Source organism: Phycodurus eques, chromosome 11, assembly GCF_024500275.1.
Source record: "Phycodurus eques isolate BA_2022a chromosome 11, UOR_Pequ_1.1, whole genome shotgun sequence".
NCBI lineage: Eukaryota > Metazoa > Chordata > Actinopteri > Syngnathiformes > Syngnathidae > Phycodurus > Phycodurus eques.
The window spans coordinates 6,879,948-6,903,694 of record NC_084535.1 but is presented as its reverse complement, the minus strand read 5'-3'; the positions used below and the strand labels follow the sequence as shown (position 1 = coordinate 6,903,694).

The window sequence follows — 23,747 nt, the reverse complement described above, 5'->3', positions numbered from 1 at the left end:
GACTACCGAAGTGTCGGGAATGATATATTATTATATTGCTGGGAGTGTATTTGTAGAGTCATGGTTGGAATGCTTTTAAGTTTGCCAGCGCAGATGATGGCGAGGCAATGCTCATTAATTTCTGCACAACATGTATTAATAAGTATGAACGTGTTGCGAGATGAACTTTAATTTCCCACTTCATTAAGCCCAATGTTATTAATCTTGGGGCGCGCACGCGATGGCTTTGCTTGTTTTCAAACCAATCACATTGGCGGTGAGGCGCGCGCACACACAAAACCTAATAAACATAATTACCAAAAACAATTCTGGCGAGCTTCTTCCTCGGCGTGGATCATCTTTACCAAAGGGCAACGAGGGTGTGTGTCGTCGTGCATGTTCGGTCAACATGTAAGATGAGTCAGATGAGTGTGTGTGTGTGCGTGTGTGCGTGCGTGCGTGCGTGTATGTATGCATGTGTGTGTGATGTGTAAATTGGCCTGTCAAAATGCATATATGTGTAATGATTAATCCCTCACCAAACCGGACAGAGGCCTGAGCAGCAGTATCTGACCAGTAGTCCGTAGGGAAAGGATGAGGGGGTGAGGGGGGCTCACCTTGCAGTCCGTTGCCGTTGGCGCTGGTGCAGGAGGGGGGTGGGGAGGCCTGGGGTCGGACCACAGGGGCGAAGGCGCTCTTTTGTTTAACTGCGGAGATGACAGGGAAGGAGAGGGCAGGAGGGCGGGTGAGAGTGAGAACGTGCTGTGAGTAGTGCTTAGAGAGGGAGAGGGCAGTTGAGGTAAGGCTGGGGTAGTGTTACTTCGGGGTCGGGTCAGGGAGGTGGGGGGTACAAGATCAGTACTTACAGGCTCCTACTATCCACAAACAAATTTGAAATGCGCATCTAAATATAAATTGAACACCTTGTGAATATAGTTGTGTGATTGAAATGAATGCATTATTTTCTCAAAAATGTGTCTGACAAAGTTAATCAAAGTGAAAAAGAAAAATCCAGAAGCTCGTTCCTCAACCTCACACAAAGTTTCATGGAAAGTAGTTTTTGTGTGAACCCGCTAACTAGCAACAAAACAGCCTCCTCACGTGAGTTAATTATGTAGATTCTGTGGTTTAGCAGTTGAAGAATGTGATTTGTGGCTGAAGGTTCCCAGATTTGACTCCCGAGACCGGCATCGGATCTCATAGTTGAACAATTCAACTGCAAGAGCTACCAACCACTCACCAGTGGCTTGAAGTCCAATTTCGGGCATTGCATATCACGTTGAAATCAATAAAAAGGGTCTTAATCTCAACAATGCGTGTTCCGAGAAGCAGTTGGAGCGAGCCGCCGAAGGGATAGTAATACATTAGCAGTAGCAGCAATGTTCTAACCCTGCCGCAGATGATTCATTGAGGCGAAAACGAACATGGGACCTGGAATTCAATCAGCGGCAGTTTAGTGCTACGGCGGCGGGCGACGGTGGCAAGTTACTCACTTCCATATGGGGAGTTGGCAGAGGAGCCGTTGAGGAACCCCGGGGAGCTTGGCACTCCCAGGTTCATGCCGGCATTGCCGTAGCCATTCATGCTGTTGCTGACGGTGTTGTAGCTCGACTGTTGCGGGGTGCTGCTGGAGATGTAGCCCCGGGGGGACACGCTGCTGGTGTTCCGGCTGTAGCCCACTGCATAACGAGGAAGGGGTGGGTGAGGGTAGAAAGAGGACGGTTTGTTCATTGTGCTTTTACCAGTGAAATTTACAACTGCAATCAAATATTTTCTTTTATATCGGCTCATACTGCAGATGGCACTTTAATAAGAACTTAATTGGGGCCTTTAACAGCCTATATTGTTGTGTAGTAGGAGCAGTTATTCAAAAATGTGGATTTCTATCCATTTTATCTCTTTAATGAGCGGAGAAGAAAATGTCCACTTCATTTCCCTCCCTGAGACCCCTGACCACATGTTTGGGAGCCACCGAGCAGCACATCACATACCTTGGTCGTTCCCTTGTGACTCAGACACGTTGACTGCTAGCTGGCTGCTGAAGGAGTTAACTCCCATCATGCCGTGGGAGGCTGTGTTGGCGAGAGAGGGGATCTGGTTGTGGTTGCGGGGAACGCTGTACAGGGCCTCGGCGATGTCAGCTGCCCTCTTCAGAATGATCTCCTGAGAAGCGTAGCGAGAGAAGGCAAAGGTTTTTGAGTTTCCTTTTTTAAAGCTGTGCGTCCGCTTTGATGCCTGGTTCACGGCTATACGGTTTAGCTCGCATCTCGCTCCAGATATAGTGGTGTGAAAATCCCCTATGGTGATGCTCTCAGTAAATATCTCATTTATTTAAGTACACAACTGCGCGGATACAGACCTGATTGTTGTGGGGCATCCCATACAGGGCCTCAACGAGGTCAGCCGCCCTCTTCAGTAACACCTCCTGATGACGGGGGGGCGGGGGGGGGGGGAAGCAATCGAAAATGTCAAGTGTCCATATAGTCATGAACATGATCAGAAACATTACACAGCAGGCGGTGTCGGGTTTTCCTGGCCGCCAAAAATGAAGAGCAGTGCTGTTTTAAGAGGCGCCGCGCCTTCATTTACACACTACTTTACTCCTCCCATGCATGCAGAGCGGTGAATAATGTTCCCTATCTTAATTAAACTGGCATAGTCCTTTAAAAACAACACCTCACGCCTGATTCTGGGCTTCCAGAGTTCAGCGCCGAAGCCCCTCTCCTCAGAACAATAAAGTGAATTAGCTCTGGGTTAATCTAGTTCTGTTGTAATGACATTAAGGAATTTTTCAATTAACCTCTTTGACTGGCTGCTGCAAAGGACTTCACAAATGACTTCCCATCCGGCAGGAGCTGGGTGCTCGTGCCTTGGGGACACGGATGCTCAGGATGTGGTCTTATCCATGTCTGCACGCTTGCCCCCGCTTGACAATGCGGATTAGCTGTGTTGCTTTGGCTCTTAACACTGAAAATGAGTTGGCCCGGGATCCCGTTGGTCCCGCTCTGTTCCGGGCTGCGGGCGAGGTGGCGGGGTTTGGCCCGCTTGTCGTGTCTTTATCTTCTTCTTTTTGAATTCACCACTTACAATTAAATCCCTCTCAAGCAAGCAGACTGCTCTCTTTGCTTTTATAATACAGGAGGCAATATGCTCGGAGCAACCCCTCTTGTTCTTTTCGAGTGCATTCAATGTGACAAAGGCAAGATGCAGGCGCGGCTGCCGCCCGCGTCGTAGAAAACGCTCGCATGTTGTCACCTGCTGTAAAGCAGAGATTTGTTGACCGGCCTCTTAGAACCCCGCTTAAAAGCAATGCAAATCTGTCAGCAGAAACATCTCAGATGGTGCTTGTTTTCTTCCCACATTCACTGTGTTTTCTTTCACGGGCCTCGGTAATTTGTCTGAAGTGTCCCATCACTTGGCAATAGCGGTGCGGGATTAAGACGGCAGCTGCCGTAAATGAATGTAAACACAGCCTCGGTGCCTTCAAACAGCGGCCTCCAATGCTTGGCCTGCATTCGCCAGGCGCGGCGTATGGAGTGTGTGCGCCGTGTGTCCTTTCATCCTGAGGAGCATATCTAGCACACCCCTTGATTTATCAAGATGAATCACTGTAGAAGCCACTTCCAGCATACGCCATGCTTTCTTATAGAAACATATCGCTTAATCCACCCCAAGTTACCGGATGGGTGGTTCTTAGAATGGGCATTTACCTCTGAAATTGGTGTGTATGCTCAACGTTGCATGCATCTAGTTTGCATACAAATAAAGAATTATGGTTGTCGTGAGGCAGGTAGGCTAAATGAGAGGACCAGCTGTCTTGATGTGTTCTCATCAGGCAGAACAGATTTTTCTCGCGCTTGCTGAGTGAGATAAAGTGGCTTTCTTTCTCTTTTTGTCTGCAGTTAATAATTACCAATAATCTATTCCATCATATTTCAAGCTCTCCTCCATGGCTCTCAATTTTAAGCAACAATTAAAGCAATTAAGAGCGTCTCGTACGCAAGCCATGTTTCATTCCCTGTAAAACGTCCTCCCGCTCCTTGTCCATATGGCACTTTGCAGCAGTGACATAAGGACAGCTTGGGAGGAAAAAAAGGAGGCGAGGAAACGATATTGCCTCTCATCCTTAATCTGTCGTTTACCGCGTGGTGTCTTAACTAACCGAGCCGACTGGCAGGGCTATGCTTAAGTGGCAACCCAGTCATATCCGAGGATGATGAGAAGTGCTGCACCCAATCAAGGACGAAGTTTGTTGTCTTCTGACGAGACGCCTTCATGCGGCTCAGCTCACGCTGTGAATACGATTAGCGCGGAATAGTGTTCTGGGGGCATTTCCATGTAAATCTGAATGCTACTCCAGAATAAGTGTAATTGGCTTTCATGTCATGGAGACATATCAGAACACGCCATGCTAAATTGAAACAATTAAAGGCCTCAAATGATTTCTTTTGTTCACTGACAAACGCGTGACCGATTTCTGCTGTTCTTCGCCTCGCTTTGCATAAAGGTCTCGTGTTCAACAACTGTTTAAATGGGGCTGCTCACATGACAGATCACCCAAGATTTAGAAGCCGCTTTCAGTTCGTCTGGCGGAAGGGAAGTCATAACAAATGACGCATTGTCATAAAACAAGCGGGAAATGGGGGTCTAAAACAGCCCAAATGTGATTCTTAGAGCAGTAGATTAACATGGATGTTGTATTTATATTATCACAGTTAATAAAAGAGGGCCTAGGTTATGTAGCTTGGAGTGCTAATGCCATTATAAAACTGTAAGGCAATTACTCTGTTAGCTCTAGCCCGAGGTAATGAATGCATTTAGAAGCATAGGGCCATTAGATGAAGGTACTTCAAAGAGCACAGGAAGAGAGATTCATTTAAATACATGGGTAATTGCTTGACATGAGCACATTTGTAATATTTTCTCCTGGCGGATTACGCGAGGAATTGGAAAAGAATGGGCTTATGCTCATTTTGGGGGGAAAGTAAAGAATCCAAAGCAATCAGCTTAATAATAAAACAATATTGAGTTTCCACTTTTAATTTCATAATGAATCTAATTTGTTACAGAAGAGAGAAATTGAGTGTGATATAATGTGATATCCAGTCTATTTGTCCATTACTGCCAGAGGGCACAAAATGGTATTATAAATTGTCTTTTTTATATTATGAATAGAAAATTGTTTTATAACAAGATCTTAAAAAGGGGGGTGAATTCCAAAGTCTCTCTTCACTTAACGCAATGCCCGCAAACCAATCTCCTTTCTCATCACTTGACTGCTCACACTTATTACTTTCATATTCACCCTGGACTTTGCATTGAATTTTTATATCTGCACTCCTCCCACAGGGTCAGGCTGCCATCTACGATGTTGTCTTAGAATTACGAGGTAAACTTCAATCAGCGGCAGCGTCCCTCCCCACTACCGCTCTCCCGCCATGTTTTTTTGTTTTTTTGTTTTTTCTGTCTGTGTAGCAACAATATTAGCGTGCATCCCTCGCTATCCATGAGCACTCCCATATTGGCTTTCTGTCTCCTTACAATTACCACGTGTCTTACTGGTCCCAGAGAGAAGGCTGGTGGAAATCAATAGCGCAGTAATATTATCAACCGGAGGGTGAAGTCATGGCGGGCGGGGGGCGGGGGGCGTTCAGGGCGCGGCGGTGAGTGGGCTGGGTGTCGATTTGCCTTTCTGCTAATGCACAGCTTGCGTCCTCCAGCTTTATCTCCTTTTTATAGCGTTTCGCTCACCTCACCTGCACCCAGTAATGGCCGCTCTCTATATGCCGTTTCTGTTCTCATTCCAAATGTACATGCAAGCCCCCGGAGCCGCCGCCGGCTCTTTTATTGGGAATGTGCTTTTGACCCCCAGCGCTGACCCTCGGATGGCAAGCTTAACAATGACGAATCACTTGGTGGGATCATTTACATGCCCCCTGAACCCCATATTTGGGTCCATTAGAGAGCAAATCAAATATTTATGTTGTTTATTGGAAGTGCAGGGTTTCATCTCACTCTGTGATTGTTTCATGCAAAGGCTGGGAGACCGTGCTATATTAAGTATACACGCGCCCAGGAAACTAATCTCGGGTCCGGTGTCAAGAGCTGTCTCACTGCCAACAACACTTTGTATTCATAGAAAGAAGTCTGCTTTCGCCGTAATAAAGCTGTGTTTAACAATGTGTCTGTCTTTTTGCAAAGACACTGTGACTTTATAAAACAGAAATAGTGCAGCCGCATTGACCAGGAATGGCCGCCGAGTTAAAGAAAGTGGATATTAAAGGTTCTTTAGCTTATGGTCAGGGTTTACTAGCTAAAATTAGAGTCACATTTCATGTCAAGGTGTTGTGTCCTGTCTCTGCGGGGACCGAGTCTAATTGAAACACTTCATATAGCGAAGCAGGCGCTAGCTGTGATGCTCTACTTCTCCGCATTGCCTCGGTTAAACATCTTTCGCGACCACACAGTCTGGTCTTTATTAAATTGGCCGTTGGACGTTAATGATATTGCTGTGTTGCATGCTGGGATTTAATAGATAAGGTCTTCAAAGGTTTTACACTGTTATTAAAACTCTAAGGTGGCCACCACTTTACTGCATGCCGAGGGCTTTTGAATGGACTAATCATTCATATTATTACGCTTGACACGTCAGTCACCAAAATGGTTACCGGCATGGTAGCAATTAGTGACAGCGCAGTGATAGATTTTATCAATAGGAAACGGAAGAGGCAAGAGAATCAAAGACGGTTAAAAAAAAAAAAAAAAAAAAAAAAAGTGTAAAAGAATCAAAGAGTTTCGTCTCAGCGGGAGAATGATCTTCCTGTTCTCGCGCAGTGGCGTCAATATCGTGACCCGTTTGTGTGCCACACAAGAGCATCTCAGACTTGACGTGGCTTTCAACTGCTTCGCCCGGGTTCAAAAGAAAACAATAAGAAAGCCAAAGCATAATAACACGCGGTCTTTGTCTATTAGCGGCAGTAAGACGAAGGGGTTTACGGCACAGGGTTCTGTAAACAAAAGATTAAACCAAATCGAGCTGCAGAAAATGAAAGGAAAACATGAGCGGGGTAATGAGGGCGCAGACGTCGTTTCTGACCAGATTACCATCTCCACAGACTACTGGAGAGGAAAACGCCTGATTGAGCTATTTTACCGCACGGAGAGTTTACGCCTCTCTCCTCACACTAAACCAATGCAATTACCACGCTGGCTAGTGGCTAAGCCACATATGTGCGGCAAAGCTGTTCCTTTTTAAAGCACTATGTGTTAGTGGTAATGTCGCTTTGTTTAATTCTCACATTCACAGCTTCAAGTCATCGTATCACAGTTTATCAGAGACAGTGGACTGACCTTTGGTAGCCTTTCAGGGTCGCCGGGGTGTCTGGGGATGACCTTCTGCAGCCTCTGGAAACCATAGTCGATGGTGGGCTCGTTCAGGGCTGCGCGAGAGGGGAGACGAGCGTTACAAGCAGTCGTGTTTTGGGGGTTTTACACAGACAGGAAGAAAGTAATTGAGCAATCTGTTAGCGTTTACAGTACAAAAGTCATTTCAGAATGGCTAATTTCAACAAAACCTCAAGGGTGTCAAATCATTTCGTGAAAAAAGCGGCGGCTCCGTGGGTGGCGATGGAAAATGACACAGTTACTTGTGACACTCGTGTCACAGAGTGTTATTCCATTAAGAGCCGTGATGACCTACATCAGTGCCGGGATCCTTGCGAGGGACCCTCCCCCTTTTTTTATCTACTGTAGAATATTGACTTCAACTAAACTACAGAGCGGGCCTCTTTTAATCTAACAGAGCTTTAATAATCTGCGAAAGGCTGTCCACACATTGATCTAGTGTAAGCCGCTGTCATCTCACACTTCTCCACCGACTGTACCGCAACAGAGCGCCCGTGAAATACGGCAGCGGATCCCACGGAGCCATCAATCTTTCCCACCCCTCAAATAGTAATCTGGAGCATGAGGCATATTGGGCGATGAATCAGGGGCACAAAGTAAATGAATCATAACCAAGACTTTGGTGAGAGCGGGGTCGCTTTATGTCTGACAGTCCTAATGGGTAATTGAAGGCTTCCTCACAGCGCCGCCTGGTTCTAAACAATCATGTGTACACTCAAAGGCAGGACCAGGCGAGAAGGGGAGGGAGGCAGGGAGGGAGTAGAGCAGTGCGAAGGGGGAAGGAACGACTTAATAGAGAACATCACTTCTCAATGTAGATATCATTTTCAGGAGAGTAACTCCGCCGAGCGCTTCATAAATCAATGGCTTTCTATGGAGACTAATAAGAAGTGCCTGCCCCTGTTCATTGTTCAGCCTGTAATTTGGCCCATCACTCATTACTCAGCGTGTAATTTCAGCATTAACACCGCACAGCTCGCTGAACCTGCTCGACATCACAAAAAGTGAAAGCGCGCCAAACATACGCACACGCGTGCATACACGAGGCATGAAGTCACAGTAGGAACATTTATTGCTTTTGCCTCATTTTGTCCCCGCTCATCGAAATACACAACACACACACACACACACACACTCACTGTACCTTTGTGCTGCACTTGGACACAGAAGCCTGCCTACAGTAATTGCCAGCTCGAGCGTGATCAAATGCAGCAATTATGTGTTCAAGCATGGCCGATGCAGGATGCTAATCGATAGCAAGGACCTACTGTACTGCAAGTACAGTAATATGCAGCCTCGTTTTCCCGGCTCACCTGAGTAACATACACTGCTGGAAATCTAATTTGGCAGGTCATCATGCGTTCCGAAAGCGACAAAAGGGCCCGCCGCACCAAGTGGACAAACGCCGTCTTCCCCTTAATAAAGGATTGATCTGCCGTATTGATCGTACATGACAAGGAGGTAGCGAGGAATTTGCCCACTTTCCTTTGTTATTTCCAACCCCATTCTTATCTATGCCTTTGTGCACGCACGCACGCACACACAGACACACACACATGCGCACCTGCCCGGGAGTGTGCAAACGAATGTGCATACGCGGCCCCGCCAGACCCCGCCGCTCAGTGTGATGTAAATTGTGTATGTGTAAAAAGCACTCCATAATCAGGCCATCCATCATCAGAGGCTGTCAGTGGGCGCTCTCAGGGTGATACATCATGCTCTCCTGTCCTCCGCCTCGGCCGGGGCCTGCTCGAGCCGCCGGGCATGCTGGGAAAGCAGCCGGAAAGGCGCACGCTACAGGACGAGACTTCGGCCGGGAGAGGTGCTCAGTGTCATGTGCCTTTGCCAATGATAATGATGCCCAAAATCGCAGTGGAAAGACTTATGATTCGTGCGATTGCGAGGCTAGGATATCCTTAAAGAATGCGTCGAGGCTTAAGTGCTCACATATGTGAACGAAAATATGACTTGTGCACATGGCAGAGCCTGACATGTAGTCAGGCGCGATGCCGCTGTGACGACGCGCCGCTCTCTCATCTATCATGGAGATGATCTTTGTAACAACCCCGGCGTAATGAAATTGGTGACACAGACCGCCATCTGCTATTGATTTCATGCAAATGCTTGTGACAGCTGATGGAGACTTGCATTAGCGCTAAACGGCGCTGTCAGTTGATGAGTTGACACTTTTGTAGTCGCGGCATGTACACCCGGCGCAGACAGACACAGACAATGTCAATAATCCTGTAAGAGCTGCTGATAATATATACTGAGCACTTATATGCAGCCGGGGTAATGAATGCCATACCTGCACGTTCTTAGCACTGCGCCACAGAGTTTTGTCCTCTCTACAAAGATTTTCTTTCATCTTGATTTCTTCAGAATGATTGTAGGCTTTACTTTTTAATGCCACACACATTGACAGCATCCTCCTTCCTCCCCAAGTAGTACCGTCTCGTCCTATTAGGCCCGCCAGTGTTTTTGGTATGCTTTTCATGCAAGATTGGACAAAAACTTTACATCCAATTTTCACAAAACCTCGTGAAGGGGGTCAGGTTTGGGCCAACGGAAACTCCATGACATTTTGGTCTGTAAATAATTGAGAAACAGGGGTAATCCTGAAAATGTCTTTAATTAGATATTTCAAAGTTAAGGCCTTAATTACCCTTTAAAAATTGCACTTAATCCTCAAATTAGCAACACGACAAGAAAATGCCTACCTGTCAAAACGCTGAATTGGGGGGGCACTTCAACCTGAGTTCAGCACACCAAGAAAATGTTAAAATGAGATAACGGGTTCTGGAGCCTTTTGTGTGATATTGTCTATCGAAAATCTGGTCAAAAAACGCTTTCAAATTAGAGTAAAACTTTTAATGTTTCATGTTTTTTTTTCCCTGAAGATATCTCCTTAACCATTTAGTTTTGTCTGCTAGCTGGGGAACCCCTTCTCCACTTGGCTGACAAGTTGCAGTTAAAAATATCCACCAATAAGCTCATACGGGTTCTCCAAGTCGACGCGTCAAAACGACTGCGATGTTTCAAACGGCATCATTTGCCCTAAAAATGCCACTGAAATAGCACAAATGGAACATTATTCTTGAGAAGAGCTGTGTGGGAAGTAGAATAGGTCATGTGCTTGAGTAATCAAATTTATTATTATTATTTTTTTTTTATTTATTTGTTATTTTTTGAGGCATTTGAAGTGCTCATTCCATTTTATTTTTAATTAATTTATTTATTTTTAATTCCACAAAGATGGCGGTCAGTTGTCACGATGCTACTCAAATGCACTCTTCCAACGTCTTAAATATGACACATTGAAATCCAATTGTGTCAAAGAAATATAATAATCTAAATCAATTATTTCATTTTGCTGCCTGTACAGAAGGTAGCTTTAGGTGGGCTGTGTTAATAAATGATGTTACCTGCAAGCTGCAATCACTGTAAAAGTGTTTTGTACTTCTTTTATATAGCAGATAAAATATAATCACATTTCTTAAAATATTGTATTGAACCCATATCGCCCACTCCAATTTGCTGCAATAAGAAGTGAATGAGAGCTCTTAAATTTGACCGAAGTTGCCATAAAAATGTCTAAAATCTCGCTTGCTTAAACCTGCAAACATTTTTTTTTACCCCTTAATTTCTCAGTGAATAACGTGTTAACCTTAATAGCAAAAATCCGGCAAAAGCACAAAGTGGGTATCTATGACTGTGAATATTTAGTTTGGCCTTGGTGGAGGTTTGCACTCCAACGAGTGCCGTTGAAGTTTTATGAAAAGAAAAATATGTGTGTTGTCATTATTTCGCCATACGATGACCAAATTATATGACCAATATGTGTTTTCATAATATGGTCAAAGGGTGTGGATGCCTCACCCCCATCCCGCGCTCCCCTCTCTGTGAGGGCTCTCAGTCGCTGCATGGAAACATGAAACCCTCCACAGACATCCCATAAATCCTTCCCTGGGTGGGGAGTCTAGCCAAGGGGAGGGGAGGTTGAAGAGGGGAGCTATGATACGGGTGGTGGCGGTGGTGGATTGTTTAGAGGGGGCAGGGGGGGGGGGGGTTGCTGGCACGTTCCAGTCACGCCCGCTTCCCGGCCCGCGGCCAATCAATACCACTTTCCTGTTTTAGAGGTGGGTAATTATGAGGTGGAGAGATTGTGTGACCTCTCACCCCTGCTGCATTACTCGGCTGATATTAAGATAAATTGCCTGATTTTGGGTAAACATATGCTGCAATTCAAACTGTCAGCACTGGTTTGCTCAGGGATAATTTGTATTGATCTCCTGGCTTCTTCCCCATTTTGCTTACTGACCTCACGGATAATTAGAGAAAAAGAGACACGGGGAGGTAAGGCAGGACTTGCATTAGAATACTTTGTAGAGCAGATGAAGAGCACAGGCAAGCTAGCGGGGTGGGGGGTGAGGGGGGGGGTGACATTATGGACTAATAGAATTTTCATTTTGTTGCTCATCTTCTGTTCAAATTTAGACAGGTTACACGGTCTGTTCAATTACGTCGCTCGTGTTTCCCCCCCCCCTGCTAGCCACACAGATAAGGGATTTAATTGTTTAACAGAGCTTTTTCCACAGTTTAATATCCGTGATTATTAGATTGGAACACGTCTGTCAAATTCATCGGATTATAACAAAAAGAACAGATTGTCATTCCCAGTGATTCTGTCTTTGAGGAATGCTGTTTTCTTAAAGGTTTTCTGACCTTCTCGCTCTTTTGCGAGCATATGATCAAGTTTCAGAATATGAAGAAATGGAATGCATGACTCGGTGTGCAGCTGCGACCATATCGGTTCCAATTTTCAATGTTGCGCACGCGTATGAGCGCCCGATGGCCAGGCTCCAGTGTAATTCCTCAGACAGGAATGTGCACTTCCCGATGTTGTTTCGATTGAGCGCCCTAATCGGCTCGCTGAACATTTCCTTCAGAAAACTGCTTTCGTCTGTACTAAAAATGGAGAGTCCATGCTGCCGCTCTCTAGCGCAACATGGCCGACGTTGGCAGCGTGATACGCCGCCGTGTGCCCTCGGTCCATATGGAGGTGAATTGAGCACATGTCTCGACTGACAGTATCAGGACATAAACACAGGGAAATGTTTGAGCAAAGCAGTAAATTTCAGGGAAATTGTTCCTTGTTAAGTCTATGAGACTGAATGGAGGCTTGCACCGCGTCTTAGCATTCCTGCCAGCCATTACAGCTTATTACGATAACTCTATCTTTCCAGGAGATAAAAACCTAGCCTTGTTGCCATTTGCCAGCTATTACTTTCGCTAATTATACTTAACTGCTTCGAGCTTATCTCCACTCCTCCTACACCATTGAGCAGTTATTTTTTTTCTTTCCCCTTAACACAAATTAGAGGTGGAGTGGGAGTTGGAAAGGGGGAGACAGATAAACAGCACAGGCAGAAGTTCATTCAAGTGTTATTGCATTTGTGACTTGTCAAACAGTGCAAGTGAAACCTCAGAGGCACCTGCACATCTGTTAGGAGGATGTGGCTCAGGAACAGCGTCAGCAAACATACACTAAAGATCTCATCTTGTTGGGCTTCACCGGAGTCTTACTGCAGACATCCACAAAACGAGTGAATAGGCTTTCCCTCTGTGTTACTGGCGAGGGATTGCAGTCGGAGGTTGGACATACAAAGATATCCAGTTGTCATGCTTTTGGACTCCACAGTAGAAAACAGAATTGAGAGAGAGCAGAAAACACGCATGCAAAATGAAAACACCGTTTCAAACCAAGCCAAATTGGAATTCTTCACTGCACACCCACGCAGAGCAAACCTCATCTGCTTTGACACTGACCATATCATCTCCATCCACTGTAGCCAGTTATCATTGAGTGATTCCACCTCCAGCAGCCTCAAGATGAACAGGAAATTAAAATTTCAAAGATCTGCAGTTAAGATAAATCAATGGAGAGAGATCAATGTTCATTGAAATTTCATGAACTTTGAGCTGATACAGATGGAAATACAGACAGTTACACTCTGCTGCAGATATTGCTCCTGCAACAGATAAAATGTAATTAACACGGTTAAAAGGGCGCAATGATACAGATTGCACATCCATAATTTCGCATTGCCTTCATTTCTCTTGTATTATTAGAAAGGGCCAAAGACACCTGTTCAATCCTCTTAAATGGCATCTCAAGTATGTGTGCCACCTCTCTAAGGACAATGGAGGACTTTCACACATTACCGGCCAACAGAAATCAAATGGGTTCCCTTCACAGCTGATTGCAAGCGCAAATTAATATTGTAAAATGAAGATCAATACATGGACGGGGCACGGATCGATGGCGGCTAAATTACGACCGCGTTTTCCCCCTCATTCAAGATGAGTTGTGTTTTCCTCCCAAAGTCAATACCACACTGCCTCCCTCATTCATTTCTCAATAAACTTGCCGATGAATTTCAATCAAAAGGCAGCAATGGAGGAGAGGGAGGGGGCGGTGGGGAAGGAGGGAGGTGGAGTTCTTTTAAAGCCCGCTGGGTGTGGATCGCTCCGAAAATGGGGCAAGAGGAGGAGGAAGAGAAGGGGAAAGATCCTCGTCTATCAAGAGCCCCCCCCCCCCCCCCCCCCCCCCTCACACTCGCCTACTCTGTCTGTCTTTCCAGTGGCAGGCAACTGATGCTGTGACTTACTGAGGACAATCTATCCTCAGAGCCATTACAAAACACACCTCCAACGACACTGGGGGGCAAAAAGTGTGTCCAATTAAAATTAAATCAATGAATACCATCCTTTAGTGTGGGAGAAAAAATACACCCGTGCTTTCATTTTCCTCCCACAATGCATTTCGAGACGTATTAAAAAGGTGTGTGTGTGGGGGGGGGGGGGGGGGGGGGGGCATGGCCAAGTACTTATTTCAATCAATTTCCTGGAGTCGGATTTCACAGGTCACTTGCTGATAACACGCGGTGGAGTAATGCCCACAGTGTTCTTCTCAAAGGCTACCTGACAAGCTGCCTGACAGTGGGGGAGTGCGGCCACGTGTCACGTCAGCCGCCTAATTGGACACAAGGACCTTCCTCTGTGGGACCTTGTCGCGCTCCACGCAAGCTCACAAGGCCTTCAAACGACGCCCGTCTGGCTTGGCAGTCGGAGTCCGCTCCACTCCCGCCGAGCCAGTGCTAAATACCCCGCTTGTAATGAGACAGGCAGGTATGGCTATTGGATAACACGGCTTGACACATGCTACTAGGCTTTTGCCAACTGGTTACAACCCACTTGGCTGTGGCGATGACTTTTTATAAATGCCTGTTCAGTTCGCTCTTATGGCGGCAGTTCATTGCCCCCAGTCAACTTCAACAATTCCAATGAACTTGGGACGTTGTGTTAAACATAAATAAAAACAGAATACAATGATTTGCACATCATGTTCAACCCATATTTAATTGAATACACTACAAAGACTATATTTAACGTTCAAACTGATTAACTGTATTGTTTTTAGCAAATCATCATTAACTTGGAATTTTATAGCTGCAACACGTTCCAAAAAAGCTGGGACAGGGTCATGTTTACCACAGTGTTACATCACCTTTTCTTTTAACAATATTCAATAAACGTTTGGTTACTGAGGACACTAATTGTTGAAGCTTTGTTGGTGGAATTCTTTCCCATTCTTGCTCGATGTACAGCTTCAGCTGTTCAACAGTCCGGGTCTCCGTTGTCGTATTTTACGCTTCATAATGCGCCACACATGTTCAATGGGGGACAGGTCTGGACTGCAGGCAGGCCAGTCTAGTACTTGCACTCTTTTACTACGAAGCCACGCTGTTGTAACACGTGCAGAATGTGGTTTGGCTTTGTCTTGCTGAAATAATCAGGGGCGTCCATGAGAAAGACGTTGCTTGGATGGTAGCTTATGTTTCTCCAAAACCTGTATGTACCTTTCAGTATTAATATTGCCTTCACAGAAGTTAGTAAGTTACCCATGCCATTGGCACTAACACAGCCCCATACCATCATAGATGCTGGCTTTTGAACTTTGCGTCCATAACAGTCCGGATGGTTATTTTCCTCTTTGGCCCGGAGGACACGACGTCCACAATTTACAAAAACAATTTAAAATGTGGACTCGTCGGACCACAGAACACTTTTCCACTTTGCATCAGCCCTTCTTAGATGAGCAGAGAAGATGGCGGCGTTTCTGGTTGATAAATGGCTTTTGCTTTGCATAGTAGAGTTTGAAGTTGCACTTACGGATGTACCGCCGAACTGTATTTACTGACAATCGTTTTCTGAAGTGTTCCTGAGCCCACGTGGTGATATCCTTTCCACATTGATGCCAGTTTCTGATGCAGTGCCGCCTAAGGGATCGAAGGTCACGGGCATTCAATGTTGGTTTTCGGCCTTGCCGCTTATGTGCAGTGATTTCTCCAGATTCTCTGAACCTTTTGATGATATTATGGACCGTAGGTGATGAAATCCCTAAATTCCTTGCAATTGTACATTGAGGAACATTGTCCTTAAACTGTTCGACTATTTTCTCACGCACTTGTTCACAAAGAGGTGAACCTCGCCCCATCTTGCGAATGACTGAGCAATTCAGGGAAGCTCCTTTTATACCCAATCATGGCACCCACCTGTTCCCAATTAGCCTGTTCACCTGTGGGATGTTCCAAACAGGTGTTTGATGAACATTCCTCAACTTTCTCCGTTTTTTTTGCCGCCTGTCCCAGCTTTTTTGGAACGTGTTGCAGCCATAAAATTCTAAGTTAATGATTATTTGCTAAAAACAATAACATTTATCAGTTTGAACATTAAATATCTTGTCTTTGTAGTGTCTTCAATTGAATATAGGTTGAACATGATGTGCAAATCATTGTATTCTGTTTTTATGTTTAACACAACGTCCCAACTTCATTGGAATTGGGGTTGTATAATAATAATAATAATAATATTGTAAATGCAATTATTATTATTTTTTTCCCCAGTGCATCTGTTTACATGCCTTCTTGAATGCCTTTGATTGAGGCATATCTTTGCAGTAGGCCCCACCCCGTCGCTGGGCGGCGTCTGATGGCGTTCCGAACCCAACCCTTCCAGGACAGGAAATGAGACGGAAACTCCACATCTGATCAGCTGCTGAATCTGAGACTTCAAAGAGTCGGCGGGGTGGAGAGGAGTCCTAAGTATAGGCCTGATTTACAGGACAGCACGGGGCTTCATCAGATAAAAACTGGAGGAGTCTCCAAGACCACATAAAGTTTAAGTGTGGAGCAGGATTAATTGGAGTTTTCCGAAGTCGTTCGCATGATATCAAGCTTTGACTTTCTTCAGCGGAACGCCACCAATGAAACATTTCTCTAACATTTTTAATACAATAATGACAATTACTTTCAAAGTCAAAAAAATACAAATAATAATGATCTCGTCCTCAGTATCTGCACTAGCCTCATCTTGCTTTTCCCTCCTTTACCGGACTGACATTTCCTGATCCCCACCTCTATTGAATGAAGCACACATGACCTCTTTGTCCTTAAGTTGATGAATGACTGCCTCATACCCATTTTGTCAGATTTTGGTGCAGTGGAGTCGATAGCGTCACCTTGACGAGTAAAGTTTGTGATCCATCAGCCCTCAAGGCTGTCTGGGCTCAACTAAGGCCTGGCAAGAGCAGCTCACTGCATGGGGCATCTGCTCCATCCAAAATCCTTCAACCAGCGCGCCGCCAGCCTGTGAGGTCGAACGAATCGTGCCTTTTATTACTCCCGCTTTACAGTGCGAGGGGGGCGAACGAGAGAGAGAGAAAAAAAACACTTGACTTGTACTAATAGCCGAGAAGCCATGCTGGTCACCAAAGGTCTGAAGACGAAGCACCCTGTCAGTGCCCAGCTTGGAAAATTAGCAAATAATGTTCCCTTCCCCCTGACAAATGTGTGACAGCTCGCCTTCGCCAATCATCCTCTCCTAACGTTATGATGCATGTCCTGGATCCCCACTGGAGGATACAGGCGAAGTTTACTGACCCTCAATTTACCCGTGACAAATGGGGTCCTGGTAAATGTGCGTTTTCTAGGGAGCGGAAGGGGTTCATTTTAAGCAATCCTGGTTATGTGGATGTCACTGATTAGGATAAATAGAGGCTCAGTGTGTTAGGACTGCTGGCAGAGCCATATTACCATGGGCCTGCATAGTTGCCCCTGGAGGGGAGCTTTCGTGGAAACTTGGCCGTGATAGAAAACCAAAAGCTCTGATGCAATTAGGAGATGAAATTGAATAAATTGTACAGTCGCGTTTTTATTTATGATTTACTCGTTGATACAGTGCAGTAACTGCTCTGTAAAAAAACGTTACAATGCTGCAAATGAGGTTGAAAATGTTGTTTTAAAAAACAAAAGAGGGGGGAAAAAACTCTTGATCACACCAAGCTGCTCTCTTTGCGGCGCTTGATAGACCATAATAAAGTATCGACTTGAGGTACAGCTCGGACGTTCTCCTTTTGATTTTCTCCAACCTTGCTGACAGTCAGTTCTACCGGTCCTGTCCTGACCAATGGATAACCAATACATGGATTAGACAGAGGACAAGCTCGCAATCTCCAAAGGGACAACACTTTGTTGAAAGGGATAGACTGTAAATTAGCCCACACATATGGGGAGATATGAGATCCTCCTAGATGTCGGAAACCGCGACCTAGTGAACTTTTATACCTTTTGTCTGTTTGTCTCGTTAGCGTTAAAAACGTCCAAGAGGAAATGCCAGCAGGAACATTTGACACTGCGGGGTGCTCTCTTTCGGAGAATGGATTGTGAGTTTTGGAAGTGGTTTCGGGGTAATAACCTGAGTGAGGACGTGCCCCTCTGCTATTCGAGTTGACTCTGGGTAATTTGTGGTAATTTCTTTGAATTGGGTGACTTACATTTCCACAATTAGGGAGGCGGCGCAAGAAGAGCCAACTTGGAAAAGAAAGTATGAAAAAGGCAGCGTGCTAAAGCCGCAGCTGGGATTGTAAAGCCACTGATAACTACACCTTTATTATGTCCACTGCACACCGTATCATTTTTTAATGTCACTAGTTTAGTTCACTGAAGACAAGAAGCGTCAGACATTAGCAAAAAGCCCAGCTGTAGTTTTAATGCGTAAACCCAACAGTTAGTGCAATCGAGCAGTCGTTCACAAGTGTCAACCTTGGTAAACCACACAGCGACGGGAACAGCAGAGGAGCTGAACCTGTTCATTGGTGACTTTCTCTTTTAATTCACTAATCAATTGTACCACCATTGCCTCCAGGGGCAATTGTATCCTTATACTAACTGGAAGTGAGTAAGTACTGAGGGAAGATGGAGTAAGACTAGGGGGGAGAAGAGAAGAAAATCAACAAAGATAGAGAAAAGGGGACACGTTTCCTCGGTACAACCTGATGGTAATCATCCCAATCCGCTTAGCCTCTGTGACTAATGGGGTCTGTTCTTTAGGGACTTGCCACTTTCACCGGGGCGCTGTAGAAGCCATTAATGTCTTAACTTATACACCTTCTCAAGGCTGCGCGGTAACATATGTACACACACACACACACACACACACCTCGTGCACTCCCAGGCAAAGAGGCACACATGCACTATTGCGGGCACACTACACTCCTGTTTCATTATCCCAGTGCCTTGTTGGCCTTTGCTCCGCTCCTGCTAGGGAGGTTAAATGCAGGAGAGCTGGGCCAGACTGCACGGTCGGAGGAGAAGGGGACGCATGGCTGAAGGAGGCGAGGGGTTGGAGGGGGTCTGGGGAGCAAGAGGAGGGAGGGAAGGGTCTTGATGAGAAACAGCTGCCCCAGGATGGAGGGATCTGGATGAGGGGGTGACCGCCCCCACTTTGCAATTCTGCCTTGCTCAAGGCCAGGGCTGCGCTTGAGGCCTGGGTGTGCTGGGGGCGGTCGGGGTGGGGTAGTGAGAGTGGCTTGACGCACCCTTGTTTCTTTCTGTCCATCAGAGCTGCAACAGACGGAGGCTTCCAGGTCAGACAGGCTCTGACCCCAGCAGCCTCTGTCTCCTCAGCGATGATGACAGATAAGACCACCACTTCCTTCTGTTAGCCAAGATAATCACATCACCCTTACTTTTTAGTGTGACAAGCTCACACAAGGCACACACCTTTCTCACGTGCGTTTGTCTTGTTACATACGCCTTTCACACCGGTCTCATGAACCCAACCGAAGGTTGCATTAGCAGGCTCATTTCTGAAAACTCGAATGGCTTGTGAAGACTGCTGCCAAGGGTCCAATAATTGTAATGTGGATCAGCAGGAAAAAAAACATTCACAGGGATGCATTTCTTACATACGCTCGTGTGTTGTTCCTCCAAAATTGTGAACAAGTGAGGGCAAAAAAATACTTTTTTTTCCTCCGCCCACCACCTGTGCCCCTCCCCTTCACAAATGTCATGCAACTCTCTCAAGTAGTTTCTTCCCAAAATCTTTGCTAACAAACAAACAAGAAGCACTGAAAAGATAAACGTCCTTGGCAGAGGTAACTAGATAGGCACTCAATAAAGTGCAACGAATCCTTGAATCCGCACCTTTATCCTCATCTGCACCAAAATTTAATGGCAGCTTATTTGGTCCATTCCCTAGCCATGGTAGCTTTAGTGTAATCCTCCTAACTAAGTAACAGCAAAAACATAACCTCTTTCTGCCCCCCAACTCTCCCTGTCCCTTTTGCAAAATCGGCACAATTAGCGAGCAGAAAGCTCTATCTGTCTCGTATCAATCCAGATCAAGACAATTGGCAGAATGAGTCATCTTGACAGCTTGAGTTTAACAGAGCTCGGCAGCGACCTTGTACGACAGAAGGTCAGAGGGGGATCGGGTTGCACCGCTAGAAGGCCCTCCATCAAACAGCCTTTTACTTTAAAACAGTGCAGATCTTGCACATTTTACATTCAGCCAGGCAAGACCTTGGCTAGTTCATTACCGCTGGGCTGAGGGTTTTCCGTTATACAGCAAGGGAAGACGAGACGACTTGAAAGAAAAAGAAAAGTGTTTTGACTCACCAGTGTACACAAATCGCCCAGGGGCACCTTTGCAGAACTGCTTGGACTTGTAGGACAGCGTGACTTCCACCACGCCGGGGATGTGCCGAGGTGGAGTCTGGACGCGGATAGCGTGCGGAGTTATCAGCTGGATTAGAGAGCAGGACAGAAGAAATAATGAAACCTCTGCAATAACAAGGAGACAACCCCCCCCCCCCCCTCCCCCCTCTTTCAACGTCATATAGAAGTTTCGCCACGTTGTACCTCACTCCATACGAGCATGGTGCCGAACACCACTTGTAGGCCGTCAAAGAAGTTGTCCCCTATGATGATGACAGTGGCTCCTCCAGTGGTCCATCCCTCGCTGGGGCTGATTGCCTTGATGCATGGGGTGGCTGCTTATCCAAGACAAAGAGAAGAGCAAATTCAGCACCCGGGCTTTGACGCGTCCCGTCCGTTCCACATAGACACGTTACTGTATCACTTCCACGTCCGAGCCCTCACAAAGACATATCATGGAGATTGCCCCCCCCCCCCCCGGTAAAGAGTGGGGGGCAGTGTGAAGAATGATGGATTTGTCCTTTAAGGCACGAGAATCAAAATCATTTATCAGTGCGCTGGAGTGGTGTAGTTAAGCAGACCCTTCAAATGGTTCACTTCACAAAGGCTAAACGCCGGGCGCGCCAGGAAAATGATTTGATGTTGCAAATGATGTGTCAGGGCAAATGTAGCCATCGGAATTGATTAGGCGTGCCGCCCGCGTGTACAGTAAGATTTCAAAGTTGGAGGCCCGTCGTAAATTAGTCAAGAATAGAGGCCGTTAAAGTGGAAATGACAAGCTCAAGCTTTGCTGCTTCACGTTGTTTCATTACCTTTTGTTCTGCATATGTAGTACAGTGCGGGCGCAGTCGGAGTAGTTGCAGGTTTCATAACGTCGAACGCACTCATGAATTATTCACACGAGGCTTCCCCGCCCCCCTCCACACCCTTTGTTTTTGTGATCGATTCAATCAATTTCATATTGTTTATTATTACAATGCTTTTCATCTGGCGTGACTTCTGCGTCACGGCTCCGCCATACATCAACAGTCTGAGTTGTTATTATAATCTAATTTGAGTGATCTGGCGCCTCACATCCACTGTCATTTGATGCATTACCTTAATATGGCGCTCGGCACAACACCGTGTTTACCACAGAAATAGCATGACAGCTATCCATAAAGCAGCCACATCAAATTGGATCTATTTCCATCAATATCTTTGAATATACAATGAATTGTGCATGTGTTCCCTCACTATTCTGACTAGGTTCTTTTTCTTCCCGGGCTTCTAAACCTCTATTATCCTTTCCATCCAGTGAGTAAATCACAGTCGGCCCCTTGTTGGTATGGATCACCTCCGACAAGACATCTCCCTTTGTTTGCCTTGCTGTTGGGCCTGTTCGGGTCATGTTTGCCGTCTCTCCCGGCCCGTAAAGTGCACGCACACACATCGGTACTACAGGGACTCTGACTTTAACAGGCGCTGTTGACTTCATGCTAATCACCTCGTACAGATTTTCATTTGTGAGGCCTGGAGGAGTGACATTTGCTTTCCTTAATTGCGAAGCGCGCCGTCTGAAAGAGGACCAACCCTCGGCGGGCACGCCGGGCCCCCCTCTGAGGGCCTGACCTTCATCAGTGCGGACGATTACAGCAAATAATTCACCCTTCAAAATTACTGTAAACAAATTGACTTTGGGGATGAGAGCGAGGAGCGAGCGCGAGGAGGAGGGCGGGGGGTGCGTGCAGGAAGAGGAGGAGGACCTGATGGTGACTGTGACTGTTCGGGGGCAGCTGCAGCCTGAAGCCGACCGCAGTCGCACACAAACACGTGCACGCACAGAAAAACGCACCTACGCTGCCACCCACACACACACACACACACACACACACACAGACCGACCCGAGGATAGACGGTGACTGGGGCCCTAAGCCGTCCACCCTTCTGCCTACAAATTTGCATATGTCTCAATGCGCAGACAGAGCGGGGAGCATGTGCTGAATGGGGACCGTGGCAAAGTGGATTACACAGTCAGCGCCGGCAATCTGATGACAGACACGCACAATAACCCCACCACCACCACCACACCCAGCTCCAGCAGATGATCACAAGGAGTGGCCAGAGTGGAAACTTTTGGTCACAGCACAGGAAATGCACCTGTTTTCACCCTCCAAATCTCCTATAAATGAAAGTCTTAACTTAGAACTGTCCCGCCCGGACCTCTCAGTCAGCCATATGAGAGCGTCAAAACCGATCCCAGATCTGAGCCTGGGAGGTCGCGCCTCCGGTATTGCGACACTCAAACAGGTCTGATGTAGCCCCGTGAAGCCGTCCTTTGTTCTGCCTGCTGAAATGTGTTGTAATTGTGCTGTGGGATGTCCAGATGGTCGGTTGATAGTGCAGCTGATGGGATTATACCTTTTACCTCTCCCTGGGCCATCTGTTCCCTTTGACTCTCTCCCTCGCTCTCTCGCTACAACCCTCTGCCTCTCAACCTCTCTCTCCCTCTCCTCCACTCGTTTCTCTCCATCATTCCTCACTCTCTTTCTTCCTCTTAGGCCCAGCAGTCTGGATTCACTTGTCTTTATTGCATAAACCCTAACAGCATTACAGCCACTTGGCATGCAAATGAGGCAGGCGCTGCAGGCTCTATGCTGAGTCTCCTATATTGTCTGGGGCTCTATAATGGTGAGCTAAGGAACGTGTGTCTGTGTGTGTGCGTGCATGCATGACGATGATGCCGTGTGTGTGTGTGTGTGTGTGTGTGTGTGTGTGTGTGTGTGTGAAATACTATTTGTGAGCATGTTTATGCATCTTTAAGCCTGAATCTATACATGTTTGAGTGGCAGGCAACCGCAAAGTGCATTTCTGTCTGGGTGCATAATATGCTTGTTGTGTGACAGTATGTACACAAGTGGGGAAAAATACCTAGAATGACATTCAGTAGCGCACAGGACCTCCGCCAAAGCCCGACAGTCCTTACTTGGATCGGCACCAAATTGTTCAGATATCCACCTCCTCCATCGGCCTGGATTTTGTCAGCAAGATTAATTATTGGCATTATTGTTCCCCACTGGGGGGCTGCTATGGATTTTTTGGCGCAGATCATGATATTTTTTTGCATCACATTCAAATTTTGTCACAGTAACAATACTTGGTCCCAAAAATTGGTATCTCTCATTTTAATTTTGATGTCATATTTTATCATTTATTCAATGCCATTTATAAGATAAGTAGAGTTTGAGGTGCAGGTGGTGGTAATTCACACATTTAGTGACATGAAAGACTCAAAATATTTGAAATTCTAAATATGATGCAGTG

General features: G+C 46.2%; 1 protein-coding gene across 5 annotated transcripts in view; it reads right to left on the bottom strand.

Annotated features, from left to right (window-relative positions):
* Nucleotides 1–23,747, bottom strand: part of ebf3b (EBF transcription factor 3b) — an 88,801-nt gene that overhangs the window by 2,491 nt on the left and 62,563 nt on the right. Inside the window, exons 9-15 of one of the 5 annotated variants that reach the window (XM_061690345.1) lie at nt 20,649–20,782; nt 20,406–20,532; nt 7,330–7,418; nt 2,339–2,404; nt 1,971–2,142; nt 1,473–1,658; nt 519–686 (exon numbers count right to left, since the gene is read on the bottom strand). In XM_061690345.1, coding sequence (XP_061546329.1) covers nt 519–686; nt 1,473–1,658; nt 1,971–2,142; nt 2,339–2,404; nt 7,330–7,418; nt 20,406–20,532; nt 20,649–20,782 — 942 coding nt within the window. The other 4 variants (XM_061690347.1, XM_061690346.1, XM_061690348.1 and 1 more) reach the window with 4 other exon arrangements.